General features: G+C 39.2%; 1 protein-coding gene across 1 annotated transcript in view; it reads right to left on the minus strand.

The window, feature by feature from the left end:
- nradd (neurotrophin receptor associated death domain) overlaps positions 1-16,513 on the minus strand; it is a 37,226-nt gene extending 20,713 nt beyond the window's left edge. Inside the window, exon 1 of the mRNA XM_057834917.1 lies at positions 16,192-16,513. Coding sequence (XP_057690900.1) covers positions 16,192-16,230 — 39 coding nt within the window. The 5' untranslated portion in view covers positions 16,231-16,513. The remainder of the gene's footprint in view (positions 1-16,191) is intronic.
- Between the last annotated feature and the right edge of the window lie 10,236 nt (positions 16,514-26,749).

The following is a 26,749-nucleotide window of genomic DNA, read 5'->3' on the forward strand; positions in this document are numbered from 1 at the left end:
GTAGATTTGCAGTGGTCTGATGCTCCTTCCATTTCAATATGATGGCTTGCACAGTGCTCCCTGAGATGTTTAAAGCTTGGGAAATCTTTTTGTATCCAAATCCGGCTTTAAACTTCTCCACAACAGTATCTCGGACCTGCCTGGTGTGTTCCTTGGTTTTCATAATGCTCTCTGCACTTTAAACAGAACCCTGAGACTATCACAGAGCAGGTGCATTTATACGGAGACTTGATTACACATAGGTGGATTCTATTTATCATCATCGGTCATTTAGGACAACATTGGATCATTCAGAGATCCTCACTGAACTTCTGGAGTGATTTTGCTGCACTGAAAGTAAAGGGGCCGAATAATACTGCACGCCCCACTTTTCAGTTTTTTATTTGTTAAAAAAGTTTAAATTATCCAATAAATGTTGTTCCACTTCACGATTGTGTCCCACTTGTTGCTGATTCTTGACAAAAAAATTAAATTTCATATCTTTATGTTTGAAGCCTGAAATGTGGCGAAAGGTTGCAAGATTCAAGGGGGCCGAATACTTTTGCAAGGCACTGTATGTATGTAAATCTGATGTTGGTGGATTGTTTTCTTCTTGGAGCTGAAATGCATGTGTGGCAGCTTAGCATGTTTTTGAACTTGTGTTCCTGGGGGGGAACTGGTTTGGCCGTGCGTGTTTCCGTGCGGGACACTGGAGGGTGCGGGGGAGGCGAGCGGCGAGCCTGCGGAGCGGGCTCTGCTCAGCGAGCAGCACGGTCACAACTTTGCTGTACTGTTTGAATCGGGTTGGGGGGGTCTTACCAAATGCGCTACTGCCCTCCTGTGGACGGTTTTATTGCTTTAAAATGGGTTTTGAGCTTATCTAAGATACATGGGAACCTGCAGATGCCAATTGTGAAAAAAAAAAAACGCAACACACGTATAAATACGTTTTTGGGACACTGAAACAATTAAAAATAAAACATATTTATAAGTTTTTGGGAGCAAATGAGTTAATATGTGAAAACTGGCTGTGAATTATGGAACCCCAAAAGGGTCAAAATTAAATAAATAAAAATAACATTTTGAAATGAATACCATTTTGATAAATAACAGAAAAATTGTGTAACATGGCCCTTAAAATAAGGAAATATTATTATGAAAAAGATTTTACAAGATAAAGAGCGTTTTTCACAAAGAATTTCTTTTACAGTGTCTTTTTCCACAATGGCCTTTTTATTTAATAATGTCGCTTTTCATGAATAGATATATATATTCCTCTTTTGAATTACCGTAATTTCCTGAATATAACGCACACTTTTTCCCCCCAAATCAACTTGTAAAATCATGGTGCGCATTATAAACGGGCACATGGATGGAGACAGAAATATATATATATTACATATATATATATATATATATATATATATATAAACCGATTTTTTTTTTTTTTTAATTGACACGGCCACGTTGTGTTGAAGAAACGTTTTTCACTCTTCATAAAGCACAGAATTTAGTTACTTGAACTCATTTGAGTCAACGTTTATTGCAGCTCCGCAACTCTGACAATAACAAACGTAAACACACAGACTTCTTGTGTCCGTCAACTATATCTGTCCCTCGGGAAACTCAAACCCAAATAACAATAGTTTCTATTGTTCCTGTCGTGTTGACAGCGATGAGCTCTCACAGATTTCCGACTTACGTTCTCACTTTCATTTTACTGTATCAATCCATGGAAGAAACATGTATTCATCATGATGAAAGGAGCAAGTTAAACAGCAGCCTTTAAAAGAAAAGTCACATCTGTTTTGTTTTCTCCTAAATTCTGGTAAGTTGGAGAAGTTTTCAAATCATATTATTACCGTAAATATTGCCAGTTTACGGTAATGTTTTGAACTACCAATGTGCTATGCTTGTGCTGTGTTTCACCAGTCAGTAAAATGACATTTCTGTATCTGTACACGAGCTCTGTTTTCTTCTACTTATTGGTGCTAAAATTAGGGTGCGCGTTATAAACAGGTACAATAATTTGCCCCAGATTTTACAAGTAAATTTGGGGTGTACATTATACACGGGTGTGCCTTATATTCGGGAAATTACAGTAAATCAACAGTTGGAATTCAGAATGCTCAAGTTTCAGTGCCATTGACAGCGTTAGGAGTCCAAAACAAATGAAAGTTCATTCATTGGTCCCTCTCAGTCAAAATGGATTGGACGTCTAAAACCATCAATGGCAGCCATTGAATTAAATGAGTCACAAGTCATAATGTGTGCATGTAAGCGTTAAATGACCAAAAATAACCAATCGCCTTGTAACGGGTCATTGTTTTGGATTTTCATATATGCACTTAGATATTTTTTAGTCTTTTCGGAGGCCTTATTTTTCATGTGGGAAATGACACACTAATAGTTTTTTTTTTTTTTTTTTTTTTTAATCAGGCAATGGGTGACTGGAAAGGGGTCTTTTTTCGCCCCTGTTTAATCTTACCATCTGCCACGGTTTGGCCCCCTTAAAGTGCTGGGAGCCCTTATCTACAAGTGGGTAATGGAGAGCCCAGTGTGAGTTATGACATGGGGGATAGATCAGACATTCCTAACAGATTGTGCAGCGGGGTTTGGCGCCTGACAGCAGAGGCTGGCTTTAATCAGATGGCTTTGGAGCGCTGCGAGGAATAAGAGGGGGTGAGAGGGATAGAAAAGAGGAAGAAGAGCTTCGACACCTCCGGCTCATTGCAAATAAATGACAATGGCTGGACTTTGTGTGATTTCTCTTGAGAAAGACGCGGAAAGCGGGGGAGGCATTTCAAGGGGACACTTCCAGCCTGAGGCCAGGGTGTCACTTGCACGCGGCTGCCCAGCATGCGAGTGTCTGTCTGGGGGAGAGCGAGACCTTTGAAGTCCCTGGCAGCCCTGCAGGTGTGTAGATGAAACTCACTATTTCACTACTCCCCTTCTCCAAGCATCTTAAACATGCACACATTGAAAGGCAGATTGGCCCATTGTGGCCCCGAGGGGGGCCGACGAGAGCAAACAGATGTCTAACAACAACCTAAAGGGAAAAAAGTAACAGCCAAACAAGTCGCTGATGTCTCTCTTTGTCTCTGAAGTCTGAAGAAACGGCAACAACGTGCGTGAACCTGCAGCGCCTCAAACCCAAAGCCCCCCTTTTCAAGTACACACTGTGATCCCAAAGGGCTGTGAGCTGATATGACTGGAGAAAGCGTTTAGAATCGGAGGCTCGATTGAATCCAAAAACAACACCCGGGCTGAATGAGTGCGGGCCTTTCAGAGGAGCCTGATGATATCTGAGCGGTGGCCACAAAACCCAGATCAGCCGTATTAGGGAACGGGGTTGGCGGCATCCGGTGCGAAACAGTAAGATATTTGGATTTGCTAGCGCAGGACTGCGTTTGGAGGACAGAAACCAGATTCAATCATTCTAAAATCTAAATTTTTGACAAATATTTGGAAATAGCGGCTTTGTTGCTGAGTTTGACACGTTTCACGATGTCAGAGTGAGGTTGCAAGTACACCATGGTATGAAACATAGAGTCCATCCAAATTGGGATAACTCATCTGTGCAGCAGACTGGTGACTAAGCTATTATCCACTTTATGAATGGAATGGCGGCTAATGTTTACCAGCAGGATTTTCCAACCATGGGATGAGCATAAAATTTGGTCTTGTGCACATGAGACATTATGTGCTAATTCAGCATTAACATTTGAAATGATTAATTATGACAATTTAAAGCAAATCCTGTAAAATAATATTTGACTGACTGGTGACTCAGCTATTATTCAATCTATGAATAGAATGGTGGCTAGTGTTTACCAGCAGGATTTTCCAACCATGGGATGAGCATAAAATTTGGTCATGTGCGCATTATGCGCTAATTCAGCATTAACGTTTGACGTGATTAATTAAGACAATTCAAAGAAAACCCTGCTAAAATAAATCACGTGTGAGTGTTTTATCCCCCTATTAATAAAATCTTATACAAAAACATTTGTTGCATTCCAATTCATTTTCATCAGAAAGGAGGTGTTTTTCAAGCATGGCCAGATCTAAGCACACATTTAACATTGAAAAACTGTAATTAATGAAATTATATTACTTTTTTTGTTTTCCCCCCCTTCTGTTTTAATTAATTAATTACTTTTAATCATATCAACTTTATGTGCCTCGAGATAAAAGTAATTTTTTTAGGGCTGTCAAAATTATTGCGCTAACGAGAGGTAATTTTTTTTTTTTTAATTAATCCCGTTAAAATATTTGACGCAATTAACACACAAATGCCCCGCTCAAACAGATTAAAATGAGAGCACAGTGAAAGTTGTACTTGTTGTATTTTTCGGAGTTTTGCCGCCCTCTGCTGGTGCTTGGGTGCGACTAATTTTATAGGCTTCAGCAGCCATGAGCATTGTGTAAGTAATTATTGACATCAACAATGGCGGGCTACTAGTTTATTTTTTGACTGAAAATTTTACAAATTTTATTAAAACGAAAACATGAGAAGGGGTTTTGATATAAAATTTCTATAACTTGTACTAACATTTATCTTTTAAGAACTACAAGTCTTTCTATCCATGGATCGCTTTAACAGAATGTTAATAATGGTAATGCCATCTTGTTGATTTATTTTTATAATAAAGAAATACAGTACTTATATACCGTATGTTGAATGTATATATCCATCTTGTGTCTTATCTTTCCATTCCAACAATAATTTACAGAAAAATATGGCATATTTTATAGATGGTTTGAATTGCGATTAATTGCGAATAATTACGATTAATTAATTTTTAAGCTGTAATTAACTCTATTAAAAATTTTAATCGTTTGACACCCCAAAATTTTTTACATGATCACGTTTGTAAGTGTATAAAATACTTGTTCTCCCCACTGTACCTCAAAAGTTCACTCCCATTCAGAATTAATGGAAATGTTTAACCTGTTCCAGCCACATCCCCCAATAAAAACCAATACATTTTTATCATGTATGATTTTTTTTTAATACTGCATACAGCACTTTAAGCATTAACTTTAACTTTTATGTTAACTTTACAAATTTTGACCCACAGGCAAACTGACTAAACGACAACTTGTATCTTGAAAAACTCAGTTACCGTGATTTTCTGATTATAAACGGCTACTTACTACATTTTGAATCCTGCGGCTTATAGTCCAGTGCAGTTTATTTGATTTATTTGGGTTAATAGGTAACACTTAATTTGACAGCAGCATACCATCATAATTATGACATGACACTATCATGGGCATTACTGAATGCTTATGATAGATGTCATTAATTGTCCTCCGGCAAATTATGTCGCTAACTCCATTTATGTCCAGTTTGGATCTTTTACATCAATTGAAAAGTGAGATAATTTTCCGGATGACACTCAATGACATCTGTTACAAGCATTAAAGAGCATACGACAGGAGAAAAAAGTCTTAAATAGCATTATTATGTGAATTAGAATCATATTTTGAGACGATTCAACTATATACAACAATTTAGCAAAGCGCAGATGACGAGAAATTAGTCTTTTAATCTGCTGGTTAGCCACGCCTACCGTTATAGGGCTCTAGCGTCCCCAACAGGTGGATGACGTCAGCGGGAGACTGGGCTCATCGGTTTTACTATTCAGCCCATTGAGGGGGAACTATTCAGAACGAGGAAAACACGACACAGAGAGCCGCAAAATGTAATTGTTTCAGTCTCTCTACTCCAATATTTTTACAGGATATTCTTTTTATCCAAGTATTTTACCCCAATAGCTAAATAAATGCTTTGAGAAGGACCAGTCAGCCCGTCGAGGGGGAACTATTCACAACGAGGAAAACACGACGAAGAGAGCAGCAAAATGTCATTGTTTCTGTCTCTTTACTTCAATATTTTTACAGGATATTCTTTTTATCCAAGTATTTTCCCCAATTGCTAAATAAATGGCATGGTCATGACAAATAACAGTTTTGTGCTAAATGGAATATGAAATAATAAACATGCACTTATTCAGGACGACATGGCAAAATTACTCTATAATGGTCAAAACTGTCGACTTCACCTTTACTGTCGCACCTCCCGAACGATATTTTATGACCCCTAAATCGGACATATGTCATTTCCCTTCCCCGGCTTCGGAGAATGTAAACAAACCAACAGGCGTGACAGCTAGCCGACATGCTAACCCGAACCGAGTGATGTTTCAAAGTCTTCGAAGCGGAAAATCACACATAACTAGCCCGGATTATTTGACATGACGACTGAGTTGTCGATTGTCTTCGCGGATCGGCAAAGCGCTCAGCGGAGAGCAATTTACAGTTCGTTCCCCGGAGGAGGGCGGCTGCAGTTGTTGTGCAGCTAACCTGCAGCTAATGTGCATGAGGAGAGGAGAGCTTTTTACATGCCAATCAATGATTAAACGTAAGTAGTCTTTATTTAAAGAAAGTTTGTAGTGTTTACTTGGTAATCGCTGTATTAATATTTGACATAATACAAAACAAGATGTTTACTCACTTCCTCGTAAGTCCAATGGTCCCACAGTAGTAGGGCTTGGCCAATATCCACGGTGAATGGGAAACTTTTAAAACTCCAAAAAGGCGCACACGCCTCTCCCTCATAAAGCAAGATTTTTCTGCAGCCGTTTGGCTGGCGTGATGCGAAAATAAATGTATTAATCCTCAAAATCAGCTGAATCCTTGGTCCTCATACACAACAGTACGGCTGTTTAGTGAAGAGGACGCCTCCACCCGTACACGTCACAGCGCCCTCCTCCTCAATGCAAGACCGAAGCCAGAAGTCACTCATTTTCATGGCACGGGATTCAAAAAACTAGATAAATATAGCGATCGCTTCCACACACATTCAAGCGGTCCATATCATTCAGGAGCATAAAATACTGCGTGTATTATGAAATAAACATGCTTTTTCGTGTCACATGCACTTTAAATAATGCTCATAACAGTGTCATGTCATAATGAGGATTGTGTTATAGGAGTGTGCCATCTTAGGCCCCCCCACCATTCGATTCGACTACAATTCAGGGTGCTACGATTCGATTATTGAACGATGATCACGGTATTGACAATGATCACGGTTTTCAAGATTATCACGATTATCGATGCATCATACTTTACTAACAAAGTAGCCAAACAAATCTATGACCATTATTAATTAAAAATATGTAATGATTCAACAGGAACGGTGGAAACATGCCCATACAACAAAAAGCTTTCCTTATACTGCTTTTTTTTTTTTTTTTTTTTTTTTTTTACAAGAAAGAGAATTTATTTCTCAACATGCCTATACAAAACAAGATGCTCCTTTTCACAAAAAGGTGCAAAAAGATTAGCTGTTTTGAAGGCAGTACTTATTTCTCTCAACAATACAATAAAATTTACATTTTGGGAATGAATTTCACATTTTCTGGAAACAAACAAAGTGTCTTTAGAAATAAGACTTCTTTTAACCAATATACTTTGTTTTTACAGATTTCTGTACCATGTCGCATGTTTGTAGTGTTACCGCTGTACTTAGTCCTGGTTTTACACGTTCTGCATCTGGAATAACTTTTGTACACCACCAATCAACTTGACATGGAAATACAAGTCGCTAATTAGCATAGCGCTCGGAGCTAACTAGTAACATCTCAAAAACAACATCAATAAAGGCTAAACAGTACAAGAGATAGACGGACACCGGACATAGCAAAACACTAGGGACTTTTTCCAATTAACACTACTTGAACCTACTGACAGACAAGGAGCAACGAACTATCTCTCTTCCGCTCTCGCTCTAAAAAATAACTTGCGCACAGAATTTATTTTCCAGTCTTTTGAAAAGGAGTAAATCTCTCGCTCAGTAACCAGCAGCATCCATCATAATATTGTGCGTGCGTCCGTTAAAGGTGTCCGGGCGGCAGATGTGTCTTGAATTTCGTTCCGCTACAAGCGGCTGTCATAAAGTTATTAGGCAAAATCATCGTTTTTGGACATTTATCAATTGTAATCGAATAGTCCCGTGTAGAATCGCGATGCATCTGATAATCAAATTTTGACACTCCCTTATTGTCTTATGACATTCTTATGGCGCCACTGCCAAATAATGTGTTACCAAATATCATAACGAGCAATTAATGAAACAACTGGAACAGTAACTGAAGAAATAATTAGCACAGAAATTGAATTTTGTCTGTAGCATCGCAATGCATGCTAGGAGGCATGTTGGAAAACAACAGTTGACAGCAGCTGCCAGCAGAGGTTGGCTGTCTCCCCCAAGGGAGCAGTGGTCAAATGAAGCTTCTTGAAGCAATGAAGCTTTGCAGGAAATTGGTTCAGAGCTGCATGGTGTTTCATTTGGTCTTATGACAGTCTTATGATGCCGCTGTCAAAAAAAGTGTTCCCGGTGAATATCTTTTGGTGTAAATATCCCATAATACAGTGAAGAGAGCTGCATCTTATAATGCAGTGCTGCTAATGTATGAACAAATGCTGTTTTCATGTCTAATTTGGTGGGTGGCGGCCTATAGTCAGGGGCGCCTTATAGTCCGAAAATTACGGTACTCATATCTATTTAAATAAATGCATATGTACAGTGTATCACAAAAGTGAGTACACCCCTCGCATTTCTGCAGATATTTAACTTTTCATGGGACAACACTGACAAATTGACACTTTGACACAATGAAAAATAGTCTGTGTGCAGTTTATATAATAGTTATTTTATTTTCCCCTCAAAATAACTCAAAATATAGCCGTTAATATCTATACCCCTGGCAACAAAACTGAGTACACCCCTCATTGAAAGTTGTCAATATTAACATACAACATGTCAACTGTCAATATTTTGTGTGGCCACCACTATTATCCAGAACTGCCTTTACTCTCCTGGGCATGGAGCGGACCAGAGCTTCACAGGTTGCCACTGGAATGCTCTTCCACTCACCATGATGATATTGCGGAGCTGCCGGTTATTTGAGACTTTGCGCACCTCCATCTTCCGCTTGAGGATCCCCCAAAGATGTTCTATTGGGTTCAAGTCTGGAGACATGCTTGGCCACTCCATCACCTTTACCCTCAGCCTCTTCAGTAAAGCAGTAGTCATCTTGGAGGTGTGTTTGGGGTCATTGTCATGCTCGAACCCTGCCCTGCGACACAGTTTCTGGAGGGAGGGGATCATGCTCTGCTGCAGTATTTCACAGTACATGTTGGAGTTCATGTTTCCCTCAATGGAATGTAACCCTCCAACACCTGCAGCCCTCATGCAGCCCCAGACCATGACATTCCCACCACCATGATTGACTGTAGGCATAACACACTTATCTTTGAACTCCTCACCTGGTCACCGCCACACATGCTTGAGACGATCGGAATCAAACAAATTAATCTTCGTCTCATCAGACCATAGGACATGGTTTCGGTAATCCATGTGCTTTGTTGACATGTCTTCAGCAAACTGTATCGTCTTCAGAAGAGGCTTCCTCCTGGGGTGACAGCCATGCACACCAATTTGATGTAGAGTGCGGCGTATGGTCTGAGCACTAACTGGCTGACCCCCCACCTCTTCAAAAAAAAGTCAGCAATGCTGACAGCACTCCTGCGACGATCTTTCAAAGAAAGCATTTGGATGTGACGCTCAGCACGTTCGCTCAGCTTCTTTGAACGACCAACCCGAGGCCTGTTCTGAGTGAACCCTGCTCTTTTAAAACGCTGGATGATCTTAGCCACTGTGCTGCAGCTCAATTTCAGGGTGTTGGCAATCTTCTTGTAACCTTGGCCATCTTCATGTAGCGCAACAATACGTCTTTTAAGATCCTCAGAGAGTTCTTTGCGTTGTCGTGCCATGTTGGAACTTTCAGTGACCAGTATGAGAGTGTGAGAGCTGCACTACAAATTTCAACACACCTGCTCCCTATGTACACCTGGACCTAGTAACACTAACAAGTCACATGACATTTTGGAGGGAAAATGACAAGCAGTACTAAATTTAGACATTTAAGGATGTAGTTTCTAAGGGGTGTACTCAGTTTTGTTGCCAGGGGTTTAGGTATTAATGGCTATATTTTATTTTGAGGGGAAAATAAATTAACTATAAATAAATTAACTTTTAATAAGCTGCACACAGACTACTTTTCATTGTGTCAAATATCTGCAGAAATGCGAGGGGTGTACTCACTTTTGTGATACACTGTACATTACATCATAGACATATACAGTACTGTATGACCATCATCATCAGTCAAGCAACTCTTATTTCACCCTCCTCATTTGTCAGTTTGAGTTTCATATGTGTCTTTTTCATACATTTAATTCTCTTTCCATTTGTAATCCTTTAATTGTTGTACCATCTTTCTTCCAAACGTCACGCTTTATCTCGTCTGGAATCCCAACCACCAATTTATTCATATTTAAAATGAATCTGTTCCAAAGTTTAACCGTTGCCATTACAAATCCTTAATCACAACAAACAGATTAGGTTGGGCTTTTGAGGTTTTTCCATCCCTCCGAGTAGACAATTCTCTATGAAATAGAGATTAACATCAAGCACGGAACTGGTAACAAATGTCCTGCTGTGACTTTCTGTGCACGTTTCAAGGAGGCTTTAAGTGGCTGTGCACGCACTCAAACACAGAGACGCTTATCTACTGCCTTTAGGTCAAGAAAGTCAGAGTTGAAAAAGAAGCAAATGGGGCTGCAGTTGCTTTTTTTCCATTGGTGTCCAAAGAAGTTGCAATTTGAAGGGTTTCCCCACTGGGAATAGACGGACCACCGACGAGGAGCGGAGCTTACAATGTGGGGGCTCTACTGTGCGGCTGCCGGATTCACTCAGTCAACACACACACACACGCATTCACACACACGGTCACACGCAGACTTCAGCTAAGCTTACTGAAACATTTTCTGTGTGCTTTGAAGTGAGTCAAAGCTCTCTTTTTAAGCACACGTGATGGCGCCTTTCTGCAGTTAATCTAATCTGCGTGAAAATAAACATACAAAAGGATGCACTCTCTCTTTCCTCCACGTGACCTATGAAGTACACCATCATGCCAGGGCGACAACAAGACAGGCCTCTTTCAGCACAGACAGCATGCCCAGGTTTGGAAAGGGGGTAAATAGTAGGGTTTCCAAATTTGTGGAGCCCCCTCGAACTCCAACGCCCTTTCATGCTGATTACTGTCATTAGTGTATACAGAGCGCATGAGGGACAAATTAGAGGATGCTTGGATGTGCGGAACTTTGATCGTAAATCACACAGGAGAGACTCATCATTGCAAAAAAAGTAGTTAAATGCCTGAAATTTTACAATCATCCCCTCCCCCATCAGGGACTTCTGCTTAATGTAAATGCTGTGGTAACACACTAACTAACTGAGCCCCCCCGAACGGTCACACACATACACACACACACACACCTACACACTTTATAAGGGCCACAATGTGGGAGAAAATAAGGATAATTGCTCTACTCCGGATATCCAGACCCCAGCGATGCTGACATGTTGGGAGTGAGCCCACGTTTTCACATTGAGATGCCGAAAGTAACAATAAGTGGAGGCCATTTACACCTTGTTGTTTGTAATTGAAAGCGGATTGGGAGTTTGTTGTCATGACTACAGCATCGCTGGGGCCTAATTGTTGTTTGAATGTTTCTTTTCACCTAATAGAACTACTTGGTGTAATGGGCTCATTCTGCTAGTACAGTGGTTGTCCAATTTTTTGCACCAAGGACCACGTCAAAACAAAACAAAACTCACATACGCACACCATGACAATACAAACGGCAGATTACTTCATAAGTCTGTTTTTTTTTGTTTGTTTTTTTCGCATAACACTTTTTCTACAATTGCACTCTTAACTCAGCAACATATTTTAAATATATGGTAATGAACCATATTAATGTGACTTTGATTCAGAGTGGGTGTTGAAAAAAAATCTCTATAAATATTTTTAAGCATGCACTTAATTTACCGTCTCGCTGACATTTTTGGAAGACCAAGCCGTTTGAAAATTTTGCAATTTATAGCTATTTCAAAGTACATGCTTCATTGACTTAATGCTATGTTTATCAAAAGGCACTGACACACAATGGTGTCCCGATTGACTCAGAGTGCGCATCACGCATCCAGGTCTATATATGGGATCTATATCTCAAAAATAATTACTACTATCAGCTAATAAGTAATTGTTGCTACCACCATCGATCTAGTGCGCTCATGCGTGATCTTAAAAAAAATATATCACCCCCTTAATTTCCTGGCATACACTTTACAGCTGTTTTCCATTAGAGCATCACTCTTTAATAAGGAGCATCTAAACAGACCTCAGCCCTGTGCATAAAACAAGGTTATTCACAGGGGTTAAAATGGGACATAGCCCTCTAGAGCCCAGCTCCACCTCTTGGAGTCAAGCTCAAATAAACAAAAAACTACATTCAAACTGGCAGCAGCGTCAATAGACTGTACATAAATGTAGTGCCGCAGACTACAGATAATTTTCGCATGCACAGTCTGCATGTCTCTCTCAAATGTAAGCGCTGACATGTTCAACAAATCAGAGCACAGCATCACCCTCTGCTGGCCCCGCCTTCTTTTATACACAACATCTACTGAGTCAGTCAAACCACCAGTGTTTGTTTTGAATCATCTATGGTTTGAACTTTGAATGTTTCCACTGGTGTCTAAAATGGTGATTAAACCAAAGGAAGTGTATAACGGTAAATTTACTGAGATGAAGTTCTGTAATATTCAACAATTCATCAGGTCAATAAGAAGAATTAAAATGTTAACATGGCTAGCTGCTTTATATTATACGCCTTGTGTAAAGGCAGAACATTAATGGTTATCACAGCTATCTTGAAAGTAGAGTTTGTAGCTGTGTGACTGGCCGGATTGTTATGAATGTTATGAATATTTAGTTAAATAACTGCTGGAAACCCCAATATAAGTGTTATTTTCTGATAATTTTGTTGATAAAAATGGACAAGCATGAAGAAAACAGGGCAAAGACAAAGTCTTGTTTTCCTCACCTGTTAGTTTGCTGTTTCTCTGTGTTAGTTAGCCATGTGTGTTTTTCCTGTTGATGCAGGCTATATTTTTTTCTAGAATAGATATATGTAACTTTCCCTACTGTGACACAAGACTGAATTTTAGTGCTCTAACACCTGTCAAATCCCATATTACCTATACGTGGAGATGAAGGGGGGGGGGGGGGGGTGTGAAAATGTCATTGCATGTAATTGACCTCCCTAAATATGAATTTAAAATTAAGACTTTGCCGGTAAAATATTGTCTATAAAAGTTGTAAAGCAATGACACAAACAACAAAAATGAATTAAACGAACATTTTTTTTTTTTTAAATCGGTCAAAATTATTTTTCGAACACATTATGTGACTTGCACCTTAGAGACGGCCATTTGCTTTGCTTAGCCAAAAACCACCTGGGGACAGATTCTTGGCTGGAATATTCAGTCAAAAAGGATGTGCCGTCTACTTTTCCACTAGGTAAGACAGAAAAACGTTCGCACTCACACACGCACACACACACACAGCTGGGATGGCAGTATGTATGAGCATGGGTTAAGCTACTTTGCGACCATATATCTTGTAGTTAATTTTATTGCTGACACTGCGTTTCGGGGTCATCACCATGTTTTGCCCCCCCCCCGCCAAAAGTCAAACTCCGCCTATAATTTTACCCACTGGTTATACATTTGAGCTGCACAATATATCGTTTGAACATCGAAATCGCAATGTGCACATGCGCAATGGCGATTTTTTTTTTTAAATATGTAAACTTTTGTTTTGCTTCCTAAAACCAGCAATTCTGCAGAGACACGGCTTCCTGGATCCCTTTTATATACAGTAATATTCATCATTCAAAGATGAACCCTCTTGATTAATATGAATGATGAATATAAATACAATGTGGTCATAGTGAGTCAAGTCTTCCCAAGCAGAGCTATTCAAGTCATCTGTGGCCTATACTACGAACCGAGTTCAACCTCCCCAGAAGTAATCCAGTTTACCATCGGGTAACCGGAGTTGACAAAACCTGGTTGTCTAGTTTGTGGTCAATCGGTGCTACGACGCTGATTATGAGGTTGATTAGTCGAACCTGTGTCAACCCAGTCAGAGTTACTGCGCGTTCACATAAAAGGGGGCGGTGACCAGAGTCAAACACTACTTGTGACGATGGCACGGGCACCTTACTTCATGGAGGAGGAATGCGCGATGATCATGCGGAATTATGAGGAATTAAAATCCACCCTCACCGCGAAATCCAACACCGCTTCGGCGAGTAGAGCGCAACGGGTCTGTTGACAGCGAATTTACAGATCGTGTGATTTGTGAATGCGTCAATATGCCAGTTTACTTATGTCCATGAAAAGAAATAAAGCCTGCTGTCAGGACAATAAAATAAGATTTGGTACATTAACAGTAAGAAATAATTGTCACGCATCACCACACGAAACTGGATGATTCTATGTTTAGTCCCCTTGACTGTACGAATACGTATGTTCTTTTTTTTAGTTTGGGCCTAAAAAATCCAGCCCGACCCGACCCGAGTCCGATCAATAAACTTGATTTGCAGGCCCGAGCCCGACAACCCCCCCCCAAAAAAATTAGGTTATATTTGTGAGGACTCAGGAGAAGAAGGAAATGCGGGGATGCCATGCGTTGTTGCGTAAATAAAAGCCCGTCTTTTGTAACGATTTTTCACAGTTAAACAAGACTGTAAGATGCATATTCAATAAACATTTATATCTTTTATATTTGTGCGTCTGTCCTATCAGTGGATTTGACATTTAATTTAATCTCCTCGAGTTGGCAGAAAAAAACGCAAGTTTTCTCAATGTTTAAATAGTCTACATATTTCTATGATTATTATAAATGCATCAATTTGAAGCGTTTCCATACCCCACTCCGAATCGCACGGCATACAGTGTTCTTACGCAGATATTCAGCATCACCGATGGAATACATATATTGTCCCTGGCGAAAGAGCGCACGGACAGGCACACACAATCTGCGCGGTTGTGAGGGCCTGACTCGGCGGGTTACATTAGTGACGTCTGCCTAGATCAGTTGGCACAGGTAAAGAATTCCCTCAGCTGAAAATCTATATCTTTCATGGAGAACATCTTCCGGGTACGCCAGCGGTTTCTGGCGGTCCCGAAATACCCGTGCCCTCCGGAGAGAGCCCCTCACAAGCCGCACGCCAATGTCGTATGGGTCGTCCAAGTACGCTGTCATTGTCAGGAGGACACGTCCGCGGAGGAGTGCTGTTTAAATAGAGCGTGGTTAATTGGAATCCTGATGTTAAGCAAGATCTAACTCTGACACGACCAGGTTTGGCGTGCGGCGTGTGTTGCCATGGCAACACTTCTCGGTTCCAACATATCCACCTTTCGTAGTCTCGCATAGCAGTGAACTTACGTCGCACGTGATAAAGTTACTCTCGAAGTTACCCTGCTAAGCCAGAAAACCGGCTTCATAGTATAGGCCACAGGTGAAAATTCTAGTTTTATTATCGCAATATATCGCAAACCCCCCAAAAGTCGCAATGTCCGTTGTTTCCAATATCGTTCAGCCCTATTATACATACATACATACATACGAAATATGTGTATCACTTTGATGCAACAAAAGTCATTTTCTCTGTCCTAACTAGACTTGAAGCCCTGGTGAGTTTTAAGTGGGCATGTCTGTCACTGAAGGCTTCTGTTATTTACTAAAATTGATTTCATACCAACACCACCAACAACAATAACAACACGTGACAACTAAAGCTCAACCATGTTCATTCTTAAGTATTTTGTAGGTAAAATGAATTTTCAAGTCTCTGGTAATTATGAGTGCGGAGGGGGAGTAGTCATGTGAGTGGGAAGGGGGGGTATCCTTTAAAAAATAAATCACATAAACTTCTCAAAAAAAAAAAAAAAAAAAATTTAAAAAAACTTTTTCCAGTATGAAAACGCCCCAGCAGACTGTTAGTGGCACGACAGGAAGTGTGCCACAAAGCACTGGAAGTATGATAAACTTGTATGTAGAAAACGAATTTTGTCACTTCATTAAAAAAAAATACAGTTGTGAATTAAGTGGAAGACTTATTTTTCTCTTTTATTACTAACTGATAATACAGTGTAGGCAAAATGTGCCACAAAAAAACTCAATTTAATTTAAAAAAAAAAAAAAAAGTTGTACTTACTTTGAGAAGAATAAGCCCAAAGATGAGATGTAGCGCCATCCTCCTCGACTTTTCGTACGATGAGCGATGGGAAAAAAGTCAAAGCCAGCAGACTTTCATCCAACAATGTGTCAAAAACTCGTCAAAAACGTCTGTTTTGCTAACCAATAAATAATTCGCTCATAGTCCAACACTCGTTTTGTCATTCAAGACAGATAGTGACGCGTTCAAAGTCCCTGGGTCATTTCTAAATCGTCCTTTTGGCCGATTGGCACAAAGTTTCTTTTGTTTGAGCTTGCAGGATGCGGTGACCGAGTGTGTATGTGTGCTCTGTTGCTGACTCCCCACAGCACAGGCGAGAAAAGCTGCTGTACGCTCTGCTAAAACATTTTTCTCCTCCCATGCCCTCGGACCTGAGACGGGGCTCCTGATTGGCTGCATCCATCCAGGGGCGTGCTTCGTCCTACTGGTTGCCTGCTACAGTAACTGGACCCATCTTTCATCAATAGATTCATCAATAGACTTTATTCATAATGAGAGGGAAATGCTGTTTTAAAAGTGAAACATGAAAACCTGAAAAAATATATATAAGAAAAAGTTTCCATTCTTTGTATTTGTATATAAATGGTTGTTTGGATCAGCCACTTCATTCAGAGCAAAATTACTACTGATGTACAGAGTAATGTTTCAGAACTGAAACTAGTTTTATTGGACTAATAGAGGATTATACATATGCAAAAAAATTGGGGACCCTTGTCCAGGGGTAATTTGTGCCGGATCCTGCCGGAACAAGATCCGGCACCTCTTGATTTTGGCCTCCCTGTGTTCTGGGATTTATTTGGGCTGATCCAGCACCTTTCGTCTATAGAAAATAATAATAATATAAAAACATTTTTTTAAATAAAATATAATATGTATAAATTCCTTTACCGAACAAATCCCAAGAATTTCATGTTGTTTATGAAATTTAACGTCATTTGAAAGAGTTGGAGATTTGTTGATGCACTGAAAAGCTGGACCAACAAATCACGCCCCGACATTAAAAAAAAAAAAAACTTTGGAAATTTGCGGCATTTGAGGAGCAAGCAGCCAGGATCAAACAGTATTTCAACATGCCAAAATGATGAAACTCGCAAAAGAATGAGTTTGTGTTATTTATTGTAATCTCAGATTTTTTTTAAAAAAATGTTTTTACATGTTAGACCTGCTGAGAAACTAATTGCTGACCGTGACACATTACATCACATGGTGGTACCTGGAGTTAGCAATGATAGGCTCTAGGATAAGCGGCTCAGAAGACGAAAGAGTGGATAAATTATATGAATGTTGGGGTGTAGCGGTACACAAAAATCTCGGTCCGGTACGTACCTCGGTTTTGAGGTCATGGTTCGGTTCATTTTCGGTACAGTAAGAAAACAAAATGCAAAATATAAATGTGCTAGTTGTTTATTACACACCTTTGTGTTTTCAACAATAGGAACATTAGCCTATACAAAACTACAATTCTGCTCAAAAAGTAACGGGTATTTAAAGATAATCCAACAACAAATTGCCTTTCAGGTCCCGCGTATTGGTCAGCTTTCTTTCTGAAAGAAAGAAGAAAAAAGAAGTCCTGTGCTAAAGAGAAAAGCAATCCCAATGACAAAGATTTTAACATGTATTTTACAAATGAAATGCCTCAATGAATCATTTTTTTCTTATGAACGGTTTTCAAAAGCTTTATTGGTGGATTTTCTCAAGTTAAAGCGCCACACAGAAATTAATAAATTTAATTGTGGAAGCAGGATCTGTATTATTCTCATTATTTAATTATAATTTATTATGTGTGTATATTTTACAAATGTGATGTAGTATTCATTTATATTGTATATTTTATGTTGTATAACTTTAGATCCTATGTGAATATTAGTTCCTACTTGTTTTGTTGTAGTAGGAGGGTTTTGTATTGAACACGGGGTCATGTTGGTTATTATTATAGCAGAGAAGACAGCAGTAAATCAACAAAGACAAGTCAACTGGGCCCCGATCTACCACTCAAGAGATCTGATGGACTCAAAAAGTGGGTTACAATTGCATATTAGTTTGAAAATCGACCGGATCCACCGTATTTTTACACGAGTGACATCCGGTCTGCCTGATCCTAGCTAACGGTAGTAGTATTGACACAGGAGGGTCGCGTCTCGCGTCAAATAATAAACTCTGCCGTTCTTTTCGCGTGCGTCGTATTCAGCTGCTTCTGGGACGCGTCTAACACGTGGCCGCACTGGGACTGGTGTGCATTGGCTGACTGACTTTAACGCCCGCGTTTTACTGCGTTCTCGCAGCGGCCACGTTGTCGCGCCGTTGACGTTTCTGGGTTATACTGTCCTACTGTGTTGGTCCTCATTATAGTAGAAAAGACGGAGCAAATATAACCTACACAAAGAAACTGTAACCCTATCATGTTGGTCCTCATTATAGTAGAAAAGACAGAGTAAATATAACCTACACAAAGAAACTGTAACCCTATTGACTCACAGCCTCGAAAAGTAAGGGTTACATTACGTCAGAAACTCGTTCGGTACGCCTCCGTTCCGAACCGAGCACCACGTACCGAGCACCACGTACCGAAACGGTTTAATACAAACACATGTACCATTACACCCTTATATGAATGTTATGAAGAGTGATTAAAAGTATGGCTTTAAAGGTGATGCAATGAAAAATGTGTGTCCGCCTACATTTTGCGCTGGTGCACATTTACACTAGTGAAACCAATGCAATAAGTAAGTGTGAAACCCTGGCAATATATATCGCAATGATCATTTTTTCCAATATCGTCCAGGCCTAACCCAGACATAGCTATTCAATTTATATGGTGAAAATTCTTCTAGTTTTAAAATTGAAATATAATATCCTACCCCCCCCCCCCCCCCCCAAAAAAAAATATTGCAATGATAGTTTTTTTCAATATTGTTCAGGCCTCAAAGACAACACTGGGGATCACAATTTCTGCTGTTTTTGGTCTGACAGCTGCATTTACTTATTCTTTTGGGTGTGAAATAAAAAAAAACTGATCAATTATTTTTCTCTATCATGTTAAGTTTTTGAACTAAAGGATCTCCATTTTCTTAAAAATATGAAAACCACTGTGCTTTCAGAGCATTAACATGTATCATTGAATTTTCCATCAAAACTTAAAATTGCCATCAAAACCGGTACAATTGAAATTTTAAGTTCAACCACCTTTTTTTTTTTTTTTTTTTTTTAAATATTTATGTATTTATTTCTGACATTGTTTGAAAACTGTGGAGAAAAAAAACTGAAGTGATAGAGAAAAACTGAATTCAAGTTTTGGAATGAAACAGGTGTCACACTTACAACAACAGAGTTTTTCGCTTTTCAAATAAACAGTACAATGTGCCTAGAAATCAAATATAATCAGATGAAATGGAAGCACTCATTTTGTGATTCATACATTTGACTGTGACATGCTGCCACGCGTTTCTAGTTGTAAAAGTGGGCTATGTTGTCCATCACTAAAGTTTGGGCCTGTGATCCCTTGTTATCAAATCAGCGACAAAAGCGAGTCCTCCAATCAAACAGGATACCCCCCTCGACAAGATGTCCATGTTTGATCTTTGCAATTGAAAAGATTAGCCAGCCAATGCAAGCTAAATGACACACCTTGTAAAGTGAAGTGAAGGCATGGCAGGGGGGACTCAGACATCAGAGGCAAACAAATGGGGAGAGCTTTCAGACACAATACAACTTGCACTTCAAAGTGGCAGACCGGGAGAGGACGTTGCCACTGATAAAGCTCCAGCCGTATTTCGGAGTCACACGGAGCTCCATGTAAGAGCCTGTGAAATTGGCATCGTGTCCAATTAATGGTCCCAGAAGAAACAGATTGGAAAGCCTCTCAAAAACTGCACAAATCGTTTTACTTGCTTAACATTTTGCAAAAGATTTTTATTTATGTGAATAAATTATTGACATTACTTTCTTAATGTATATATATATATATATATATATACTATAGACTATAGTAGGCTCTTCAGGTAAAACCAACATGACCAATGTTAAAAAAACAGGGCCATAGTCGGCACACGTGCTCAAAAAAAAAAAAAAAAAACTGAATTTGATTCCTGAAAAGCATATTTGATTTCTTTTTTAAGCTAGAGAATATTTATCCACGATTGAACAAATTTTGCTTCAGTAGTAGTAGTTTTCTTGTTTTCTTTGTAGTTTTCTTAGTAGTTTTCTTGGAAGGCCTCATTTTCCCCCCTGTAAACTCTATGTTGATGCCTTTTCCCAAAAAGCTCTACTTTTGTCTCTATTTTTTTTTTTTTTTGTCTCTTAATTTTTTTCCCGTTTTCTTTTGCGTTTTTTCATTGCAAGAAAAATAAATGAAGATATTACTACCAAAGCATTTGTAATTGCAAATGTATATATTGTGTACATATAATGTACAGTGTATCACAAAAGTGAGTACACCACTTGCATTTCTGCAGATATTTAAGTATATCTTTTCATGGGACAACACTGACAAAATGAAACTTTGACACAATGAAAAGTATATAATAGAGTTTATTTATTTTCCCCTCAAAATAACTCAAATATAGCCATTAATATCTAAACCCCTGGCAACAAAACTGAGTACACCCCTATGAAAAAATGCACATCCCTAAATGTCCAAATTGAGTACTGCTTGTCATTTCCCTCCAAAATGTCACGTGACTCGTTACAGGAGTGCTGTCAGCATTGATGCAGAGATTGAAGAGGTGGGGGGTCAGCCTGTTCGTCCTCAGACCATACGCTGTACTCTACATCAAATTGGTGTGCATGCCTGTCACCCCAGGAGAAAGCCTCTTCTGAAAACGGTACACAAGAAAGCCCGCCCTTCGCATCAGACCATAGGACATGGTTCCAGTCATCCATGCGCTCTGTTGACATGTCTTCGCAAACTATTCGCAGGCTTTTCTTGTGTACCGTCACAAAAAAAAATGAAGGAACCCATAGGAAAAATTTGCTACTCATCTGTCTCGTCTCGTGAGACGAATTTGATCATCTCAAATTTATCTCATTCTCTGCTTATTTGTTTCTGAGTTTGTGATGAGTGATGAGTCAAAATGAGCAAAGACATCATTGAGACAAAGGAGATTGATTTGAGAAAACCAGATTTGAGCAATATTTGAGAAGAGAAATTCTCTTCATTAAAAATGGAGTTACACCTGTACAACACCTTTCAGGCACTCAAAGCGCTTTGACACATATCTTCATCTACCTGCTGGTGACACAACAACATGGGGTTGTCTTCCACAAGGATACTTAGATGCATTCAGCAGGACAGAGAGTTGAACTCACAACCTCTGAGTTGGAGATGAACTCCTCTACCACTGAGCCACGCACGGGCTCAGATGCACTGTTCTCGATGTGATGCGGCACATCAATGGAAAGCAACTTCAGAAAGTGCGTGTAGCAGCGTTGAAGAAAATTTATTATATTTTGGTTCATTTAATAATATATATATATATTTCTTTGATATTTCAATAAAAACTTCCAAATTGCAGACAAGTTGCATGTGAGCCAGTAGTTTTAGTGAGACATCGTCAGCCAGCATGTTGCCTGTTTTGATTATGTCATCAAACAAGAGGACTAAGGTTCTTCACACTATTTTGTGGTAAACTTTCGGTCTTCGAAACCAAAAACCGATAATTCATTTGTAGCGGCCGATAGTTTTCGTTGCCAAATTTTCGTTCACATCTCTTAATTTTTACATTGAACAAGATGAACCAAATGAACCAGATGTTATTTAATTATGTGACCAATTATTACTAGGGCTGTCAAACGATTAAAAATTTTAATCGAGTTAATTACAGCTTAAAAATCAATTAATCGTAATTAATCGCAATTCAAACCATCTATAAAATATGCCATATTTTTCTGTAAATTATTGTTGGAATGGAAAGATAAGACACAAATTCAACATACGGTACATAAGTACTGTATTAGTTTATTATAACAATAAATCAACAAGATGGCGTTAACATTATTAACATTCTCTTAAAGCGATCCATGGATAGTAAGACTTGTAGTTCTTAAAAGATAAATGTTAGTACAAGTTATAGAAATTTTATATTAAAACCCCTCTTAATGTTTACATTTTATTAAAATTTGTAAAAATTTTCAATCAAAAAAGAAACTAATTGCTCGCCATTGTTGATGTCAATAATTACACCATGCTCACTCATTGTGCTGAAAGCCATAAAACCAGTTGGACCCAAGCGCCAGCAGAGGGCGCCAAACACCAAAAAACAAGTAACAAGCGGACAATACACTCTGCTGTCATTTTAATCTGTTTGAGCGGGGCATGTGCGTTATTTGCGTCAAATATTTTGACGTGATTAATTAAAAAAATTAATTACCGCCCATTAAGGCGATAATTTTGACAGCCCTAGTTATAATATTTTCTCGGATTTTGGCATGAGATGAATTAAGATGTGAATGGACATCTCAGAGCAGACACTACTCTTTCTTACAATGAAAAAATCTTGAAAACCCAAAATGAACAATTGCAGACTGGAAGGAGATCAAATTGAGAAATGTTTGTGACTGGCACAATATAAGGTTGCTCCGCGAGATCAGTAAAAGAGGCAGCTTTGAGGCAAGTTGAAGAAATAAAATACTTTGCTCATCCATATCTTTTACTGAGGCATTACTGAGATCGTGACTCCAAGTAAGGAGATAAAATTGAGACACATTTGAGATCGACACAAGTACTCATAGTTGTCTCTTGGTGAGATCTTGAAAGGAGACAACTGTGAGACTTTATTGAAAAATCGTGCCAGTAGAACTATTCTCAAGACCTTCTCATGTAATGCTCACCATGAGACTTCTCATGAGAGAAATTTGAGAAAACTGAGAAAAACATTGGTCTCGATTATTGCTGATTCATTTCTCTGAGATGTAAATGAGACATGAACAAGATCTCATCTTCAATTTTGCTTTGTTATGGGAATCCTTGCTGGGACGGTGGCGTCAAGGGAGTAGACACAGGCTGTGTTGAGGATTGTGGTTGTTCTTTTGCAGGACTTGAACAGCACCAGAATTATAGCATTTCACAGCGTGCACCCCCCAGGCTTGCCCTCAGGTATGGAGGGTTCGAGTCCGGAGAGGGGGCGTTCGGGACTCGGAGACGCCGCCGGTAAGTGGCTGCAAGGTGTCAAGTCCTCCCACTATTGTCAAAAGCCACATCAGAGCGACTGTCGCCCTCTTCACCCTCCTACTCCACTTCCCTTATTCACTGTTTTCTGGCTTGTATTTGACTGGGGGTGGGGGGCAGGTTGGTTTTTATCACCATCCTCCCCCACTCCACATCCCCACACACAATTGTACCCGGGAGGTGTTTACAGGAGGCCGACAGGATGTTCGGCCCACCGTGAGATCAAAGTGTCCTCCTGAAGTAAAACGTGATGTTGCTCACTACTGACCTTTTCAACTACAACGAGCCTAACATCACAGACTCGTGTAAAACCTATATTATGGTGTCTTCCTTTCTTCACACGAGAATAATCGCCCCATTCTTTACTGATAAGGAAAGAGGGAAGGATTTTGCTCAGGATATGGTTTTAAAGCTAAATTGGGGAACAGAATCGATCGCAAGGCATTTAAGGATTTTAAATGCAGACAGTGTTAGGGGTCATGCCAGAGGATATTTTGGCTCTAAGATTCTTGAAAAATAAGTCTTCCCTTCTCTGGTTTTCTACTACATGATAAACTATCAAAGGCTTCATGAAGTCATTTAGATCAGATTTTTTTTTAATGATGTGATTTCTTTGATATTTACAATATTTGGCAAATTCACAGTTATAGGGAATAAATGGAAGCTAGCTGTTACAGTACATTTTGCGGCCCTCATTTGACATCCAATTGTATTATTGGTAATGCCTGCACCTATTTCGCGTTAGGCAATTAAAAAAAAAAAAAAAGTGTAAATAATTTCAAATAAAATGAATTAATTGAAAGATATATATTTTTTCTGGGGGTGGGGGGTCAATTATTTAAATAGTAATAAATTAAATTACAAAAAATAAAACAAAATACATGTGTGTACACTCTACCCCTTTCAATCACTTAGTTTATAGTCTTATAGACACCCCACCCCCATTCTCCTCTTTCACTGGCCAATTGGCCCCCACATGGTGTAAACCGGAAATACATCTCGCTGACGATAGCACCAGCATATTAGTAACTAGTTTAGATGTTCAATGTATTTCTTGTTGTTGTTTGTGTATGTGTTTCTTTTCTTTCTTCTCTTGTATTTCTTTTCTTCTGTCCCCCCATAATCCCTTCCTGTTCGCTGCTTTGTCATAATAAAAAGGTATTTTGAAGGATCACAATGGGAGTATGTCAGACTCTCCATGTGAAACATTAAAACTGTTCAGAATCTGGGCACTTAGACTTCCATTCTCTGTGTCAAACAGCTGAACAGGACAGGTTTAAATAAATAAATTAATTAATTAAAAAAAAATAAAACAAAATAAAAAACAAAAATAAAATAAACCCCACCCAAAAAATAGCCATGATAAAAAATGTGACTAAAATTACAACTACACTTAAAAAAATATAGTAAATTGGAAAAAAATATGTGAGAAAATAAATATCAAATATGAGTGCGCTTTGTGTATTTTGCTCTGTGAATTTTATTCAACAGCATTTATATTTTTAAAAATCCCATGTGACCTCACATAGGTTAACTATTTCATTAGATAGCTTCAAGCCTTTCTTAGTTAAAATTGATAGGACGTTTATTGCTATTATCAGTAGGTGTTTTCAATATTAATTTCCCTCTTTTACCCAGTACCACAACACGTACTCTGTGACCTGGACTGGTAGTGAATGAGTTAACCTCATGATAACTTTGGAATAGATGTCCACTGAAGTGACCACTGTCCCTGAAAGGGTTAAAGCGTTACAAGAATTGAACAATGAAAAGATATTGAATGACACAAATAATAGCCATCCTTCAAAATGAAATAAAAATTTATTTGAGTTTCAATATAATCGGGGGGTTGAAACCAAGGGTGTAGGTTTGCATAGGAACGGTAGGGACATAACTTTTCAGGATGCTCAAATTGTCCCCACCAACATTTAAGCAACCTTATTTGCATTATATAATCAGTTCAGTTATGTAGGTCATTTAGATTGTCTTACCATATGTTTTAAAGATAGAATTGACCCTACCATTATTAAGTGGATTATTTTCATGATGTTCAGACTTAGATATACCCCTTTTCACTTCCTGAATATGCCGGTCCATTTTTCCCATCTAACGCACGTGTGATTGGCTAATGACTTGCATTTATTTAAAATGTATTTATTTATTTTCTACATTTTATCTGCAGCCTATGCAGACATTTTTTCAGATAATCATTCATTAATCATTTGGCTGTGCTTGTGGACAAAAGCAGTAGTGTTTTACATGAAGGAAAGCTACAATTTTATGATTTTTTTTTTTTTTTTCCAGTTATATTAAATGTATTTATTTAGACAAATGTTGAGTGGTCTTAAGACAAATGTTTATTTTTTGCGTTACTGGATAGTTAAGTGATTATAAATAAGTTTGTATTTATTGTGTATGTTAATATAATTTAAAGTGCCTATGACAGCAAAAAGCATGTTTATTTCATATTTCATTTATGCTCCTGAATGAAATGGACCGCTTGGATGTGTGTGAAAGCGATCGATTTATATATTCAGATTTTTTAATCTCACACCATGAAAATGAGCGACCTTCTGGATTGAGTAGGAACGCGAATGTGACGTCACCCGGGTCAGCATCTCTCAATACAGCATTGCTTTATAGCATGCAGATGGACTGTGGATTCAGCTGATTTTGCGGATAAATTTGTTTATTTTTCGCATCATGCCACCCAAATGTGCTGCAGGGTTTTGTTGTTGCACCGTTGAGGGGCGTGTCAGCTTTTTTGGGTTTCAAAAAGTTCCCGTTCACCGGGGACAATGGCCAAAACAAGTCCGACAGCTGTGGGACCATTGGACTTACGAGGAAGTGAGTAAACATCATGTTTTATATTATGTCAAATACTGGGATTATGGCACACCTTTTAATATGGAGGTGGCTTGCATATTGTGGCTGACAATGCTCCTTGTCCACTGAGAAGGCCACTTGGCCAACGACCGGCGCCTTGTCGCACAGCCTCCTCAGTCCTCTTCACGTGCCTGCCGGGAGAGCGCTATACCCGGCTTATGCTCGTGCGGTTCTCCAAATCGTCCAGACTTCCTGCGCCCTCTGCCCTCTTCGTGTGCCCGGCAATAGACCACTATCCTTGGGTTGGGCTCGGGCAGCTACGTGGTCCTCCGACGTCGGCCAGTTTGTCCAGCGGTCATTCTCCAGCTGCTTCCCCGGCAAATGAGCTCTCCTGTCCGCAGCAGGGGAACGACGAGCTGTAATTTGCTCGCCGCTGGGGGGGTTGCCGATCGGACAATCGACAACCCCGCCACCGTGTGATATGATATGGTAGTTTGGTGTGATTTTTTGCTTCGAAAGGCGAGAATAAGACTTCGAAACGCTGCGGAT

This window comes from Corythoichthys intestinalis, chromosome 4, assembly GCF_030265065.1.
Source record: "Corythoichthys intestinalis isolate RoL2023-P3 chromosome 4, ASM3026506v1, whole genome shotgun sequence".
NCBI classification, from domain to species: Eukaryota; Metazoa; Chordata; class Actinopteri; order Syngnathiformes; family Syngnathidae; genus Corythoichthys; species Corythoichthys intestinalis.